The following is a 5719-nucleotide window of genomic DNA, read 5'->3' on the forward strand; positions in this document are numbered from 1 at the left end:
GGACGCCATTGTTAACCTGTCAAAAGCTGTGGCTGTCCCCACAGCAGCGAGCCCTCCAGCAACATGCCTTTCACTTGAATGTTTTAAAGGCAAGCTCATTTTTGCCTGAGAAACTTCGGCTTGTATTAATCTGACGGGCAAGACCTGAAAGCCAGGCTGGCCCCGGAGGAGGAACTGCTCCCCGAAGCACAAAGACAGCAGATCGCAGCTGCTTTGCATGTCATGTATGTGCATCGCAGCTGCACGGACAGGAGAAGGGGAATGGGGATGGGCGAGATGGCAAGGGCATAGCAGCAAAGCTGCCTGTTTTTGTAGTTCAGATCTGGCCAACGGGCTTCAAGTCTCCCATCACCCGTTCCCAGTCCCAGGGACAGCTCACTGTGGCCTGCAAGGCTTCTTGCTGCAGAGAGCAGCTTTAAGGGAACGACACAGGTACGGGAGAGCCACAGCGTAAGGAGGTGGCTTTTACAACACACACCTAATGCCTCACACCCCAAGAGCCCGTTTGCAGCAGAAGAGAAGGGAGACCATCCCAGGGGCACACTGCTCAGTCAGGCACAGGATGGGACTCTCAGCATCCACCCAAAGCTGAAGTCACACTCGAGCCTTGTAGGCTGCCTCCTCCCTGCTCCTCGGGGGTGAAGCAGCCAGCTGGGAGTGTCACCACCATCCTTCCTGCTCCTCCCAGCTGAGAAACAATATGGAACAACTGCAAAGGACCTCCTCTGCCTGAGGAGGATACTGGTACCCACTGCTGGGTGTCCCTCCCCATCACACAGGTACTCAATGCATGGGAACATTCACATATGTATGGAGATGGATGCTACAAATCCTGACTAGCATCACCAGCATTCAAGTGATGAATTATTTCCTAACAGGAAAGGTTCCTTGCAGAAGCAGCATGGCATAACACAAGCTTGGATGAAAAAATGCAGAACTATGTAGACATTTATTTTTTTACTACATGGACCCAAGAATAGCATGGTTCTTAAGACTCCAACAAAAATCTAGAGATAAGAAAATGGAAACATTCCTTTATGGTAGTATAATGCACTGGGGGCAGGAGGGAGGTAATCAAACTTAAATTACAAATCCTCAGGCAAAGTCTGTTTGCACCTGCCCACGTTCCGCACTGGCTGGAAGTTGTCTGGTCAGGGAGTTAAACACCACATCCAAGCAAACAAACCCTCCTGAGGCAGGACACTACTGACGTCCACATGACTTCCATCTCACAACAGAGGCAGAGGTTATTCTTTTCCACTTCCAAAATATACTGGTGATGCATAGTCTGCATCACACTAACGTTTTTTCATACGAGTGCTCAAGGAAAGACCCCAAAAAATTCAAATCTATTTTTCTTCCACCAGATGCTAAAAATTTATATACATGAACGTTACAATTCAAACACACCGAGCAGAAAACAATTGCACTGCAGGTATCCAAAATTACCCCCATCCCTTCCTGTCTCAGTTTGGTCAGGTGTTCTCGAGGTGGGAAGGCTCTTACACTACCCTCAGTGCGAACGTGAGACACGTTACAAAGACCTCGTACACCACAAAGTCAGCCCCACAGCAACACAATTAGAGCAAGATTTACTGCAGGGTTTTACTGCAGCTTACCAGCTTTGCCTCCGTCACTGCGAACAACATACTTTGATGGAAGTCACCTCAGGAGTTGGATTCTTTTAAAGGCCATTCATTTTCCATAGTTTGTGAAAGAAACTTTGTTATGAACATGGATTTGGGCTTCCTTTTTCCTACTAAGAAACAGCCCAACACGTAATGGAGTTTGGCTCCTTCACACATTACCGAAGCGCAGACGGCGCAGTAACTTGTGGTACAAAATACAGGCGTGATGAAGTATCAACCCACACTTCAAGAAAGCACAAAAATCAGAAAGCAGCAAGTGCAATTTCCCTCCACACAGGCAGCTCAGACAGAGCCCCCTGAGCTCTTGAATTAACTAGCTTAAAACCTGCCCTGAGACCAGGCAGAACTTCGGGAGGTATGAAACACTCAACCTCTCTTGAAAGGCCCTGCTGGAAGGAGGGCTGCGGTTATGCAGCAGATACTAGGTCACAACACGGAGAACCCACGTCCATTTAGGGGGATTTAATCCTGAAGCAGATCTTCCAATATTTTATATTTATTTAATCCTAATGTGAATATCTAAAGATTATCTTACCAAATGTAAAAAAAAAAAATGTTAGAGTTCATTGAGAATTCCTGTGTTTAGTTCAAGTACTCAGCAGCAGAGCTGGGAAACGGTTGAACTCAACGGCAGGGACTGAAAAGAGTTTCCCAAAATGATCAGTTTATTTTGGTGGGTCTGTATTAATTCCATATTTCTCCTTGAGAAGCTTAAGCTGTTCCTCTTTCTTCTTTGTGTCCATCTTTTGGAATGCCTGTAATTAGGAAAATAAAAAGATGTGAGAAGAAAAATAATCTCATTCTATGTTATTTCCCAGTAACTGCAACCAACATCACCACAAACTACATCGACATCACACGTGGTGTCGCCTAATTCTCGGCCTGTACATCATCAGTAACAGGCAGAACATCAAGACTAGAGACGTTTTGCCTATGAACAAGATCTCGCATCCTGTTGCCACTGCACACATTGAAGGCCCTGGCTTCCTCTTCTCCAAAGTACTCACCAGAAGTGTGTTTTTCACACCCTTGGTCCAAACATACTTTACACACAAATCACCAAGCAAAGATGAATTCCTGACACTTTATCCAATCCAGTCCCTCTACCACTTTGTATTTATTTCTTAAAACTATCCAAGCACCTGTCTTTTCAAACTGAATTCTGTTTGTGCGAGCTATGTTCAAGGGTACCTTAACCCCCACACACACATACATACCCTGTTTGCATTATAGTACAGGACGACGAGGTATCTGTTGCACACGTTGAATCCCGACAGGTGATCACAAGCGTTTTTGGCATCGAAGATGTCTTCATAGACGACGTAGGCTGTTCCTCTTGTTTCAGGAGTGTTTCCACTGCAAGAGCAGTTGTAATGTTAGATGAAATAAACTGGAAATAGCTCTATTAGTCTTTAGCAGTGACTGAGATCAGATTAATTCGTGCAACTTCACTAAAAACCAAATTGTTGTTATTTTTCTCTAGATATTAAGACACATCCCTGCTTTCCACACCCGTCTCCACTTGCAGTGGAGACGACAGGTAAACATGGCAGAGGCATGTGCTGCATTATGCTCCTTCCTTAAGGGAAATTCACCTCTCCACAACAGCTACCGGGAGCTGCTGCTGCTGTTGGGGGTTAAAGTATTTCTGGAAATACTTCAAGCTTTTATTACAATGATTAGCTTGTTTTATTTAATATTACAAGACCAGGCTGTCAGCTAATGGCTGTCTGGATCAGATGTCTCCCCCGGAGGGGATACAGTGAGGGCCCATCACAGGCCAATTTAAAAGAATCAAAGCAGCTGCGCTGGTACAAGATCACCTCAGTCATCACCTATCGGACCATCAATCCTGCTCCTTTTGCCTGAGGGACAGGAGACACGTCTAGGCACATGGCGCTAACTAGCCCAGAGAGACTGCGGAGCTTTCAAATCCAAAACATCTCAGCTAAAAGACAGTTACAGTGCACTCAGTACTCAGAAGAACTGTCTCTGAGGAGCTTGCTTCTCAGAAGAGAACTCCCGAGGACAAAAGACATCACACCCTCCCACACCAGGACGTGTACAAAAAAGAAGAGGAGAATGGGAAAAAAAAACTGCACAAAGGTCAAAAGTCAGCACAAAGGGAATTCCACACTACACCCTGTCTCGTGACAATGTCAGGATAACCACGTGAACCCGTGGTTCTGAAGGGTCAGCGGGGAGGCTGGATGTGTACAGCCTAATGGAAACCTCCCATGACACATCTTAATTATTTATGTCCCACTTTCACACTGTTCCAACTTACACATTTTCAGAAACCTTAAATATTAGTGCTCTTTTATGCTTCCTGGTGAAGAATTCCACCCATTTACACTGTCCCTTGTTCCTTCAGCCACTGCCCCAGTCACTTCTGTTGGCCGTCCCTGTACAAGAAGGATCTCACCAGTGACGCATCCCAACACAGCGTCAGCGGTACGCCCCTGCTTGTTTACTATATGTAAAACTCACTTTATTCTATAGACATCATTTTTAATCCCTACAGCTCTGAAATGAGCACTCCTATTTGAGGCAGTAAAGCTCAGTCTGTTTACCTGTTTACGTATTTACATCCTGCATTGTCAAAACAGTTAAAGGTGTTGTGGGTTAATTACCCACCCCAGTGTCAGACCGTGGGGAAATAGAGCGCGATGCGACCAGGACACATTCTGCTCTAATCTGATCAATCAGCCCCACTGAGAACGCGGAAATGCTGCAAGTGATTTTGCCACCATCTGGATCAAGAGCAGTACAAAACCCCCATATCAAATATAAACTACATTTCCTTTCTAGCTGTACATCTATAGACATGTGACTTACAACAATTTCCTTTTAACTATTAACCACCAAGTTTTGTTTTCTCTCCGCCTCCTTCCTAAGTATTTTTCAGAAGGGAAAAAAAAAATCCTTTTGTATGAGTGTCAATATTCCAAGCAGCCTTAGTTTGGTGCTCAGGAGTCCCTCCTGAATTCCAGCTTCAGCCAACTCTTTCCACTAGAAACTTAGCGGAACACAACACTAATCAGACGAAATGATGCTTTAACCCACAGCATTCAGAGAGTACTCAGGAGAACAAGGAACACCAGAGCTTGAATGTCCGGTGTTTGAGGAAACTAAGAGAAAAACCTCAGATTTCCTGCAGACACGTATAACCTCGCAGCGTTTCAAAACACAATTACAGTCAGATCACCATTATCCACAGACCACGTGACTCGGGGACAAGGTGGAACAGATACACAGGGGTTTGCTTCTGGTATTTCTGTCTAGTCGACAGGTCCAGCAGCACTAGTGACACCTCCATCTTCCCATTAGTTAAGTATCCAGTATTCGTTAATGTGGAAACTGGCTGTATCCAACTTTTGCTTTTCTCACTTTTACCTGTAGTTAAAGATTAGCTGGATTTAAGACTTACTCAAGTCTCTCCTATTCTTACTAACTCACCTAAGGTCACATCCAATTTAAGCGTTTTCACCCTACCTGTCAGCAATGTTATTTTCTAACAAATTCACATGCCAGAGAAATATCATCACCTCCACCGCCGGCACACAGGGGTACTGCTAAAGAGCGATAACAATACTGAAACTAAAGCACATAAAATCCTTAAACTTTCAAAGAAAACTAAAATACTTACACTCTGATTTGCCGAATAGGCCCGTATTTCCCAAAAATATCATACATTTCCTCCGCTGTGATTTTATACGGCAGGTTCCTAATATACAGGATCCGATTGACTTCTGGAGGCAGCCGGATCTGATGCAGAAACAACACACGGTGCGTTAGACCTAGAGCGCTCACTTCGAACCCAAAAAGCAGCAGCCTACACGCTAAATCCTGGGGCCGACACCACCGAGAAGGCCCGTGTGCTTTTTTAACCTCCACAGCTACAACCCTGACTTGTTTCTGTCACACCGGAGGGGACGGGCTCCCTAGGCTGGGGACGCGGAAGGAGCTCGCGCCCGGCGGGAAGGCCTGTTCTCATCCTCGGGCCGGGGGACTCCTCCTCACCGCTCCGGGGGCGCTGAGACGGGCTGGGGAGAGGGCGAGGGAGAGCA

The 5719-nt window shown here is 45.7% G+C and overlaps 1 protein-coding gene across 1 annotated transcript; it reads right to left on the reverse strand.

Moving 5' to 3' along the window:
* Window positions 1–2295: 2295 nt before the first annotated feature.
* Window positions 2296–5417, reverse strand: SF3B6 (splicing factor 3b, subunit 6, 14kDa; the record flags this gene model as incomplete). The annotated part of the gene is made up of 3 exons (XM_010133155.1): window positions 2296–2404; window positions 2867–3005; window positions 5299–5417. Coding segments are annotated over 3 exons (348 nt in total), but the record flags the coding sequence as incomplete, so codon positions are not given.
* Window positions 5418–5719: the final 302 nt, after the last annotated feature.

The sequence above is a fragment of the Buceros rhinoceros genome, unplaced genomic scaffold (genome assembly GCF_000710305.1).
Source record: "Buceros rhinoceros silvestris isolate BGI_N320 unplaced genomic scaffold, ASM71030v1 scaffold44433, whole genome shotgun sequence".
Taxonomy (NCBI): domain Eukaryota; kingdom Metazoa; phylum Chordata; class Aves; order Bucerotiformes; family Bucerotidae; genus Buceros; species Buceros rhinoceros.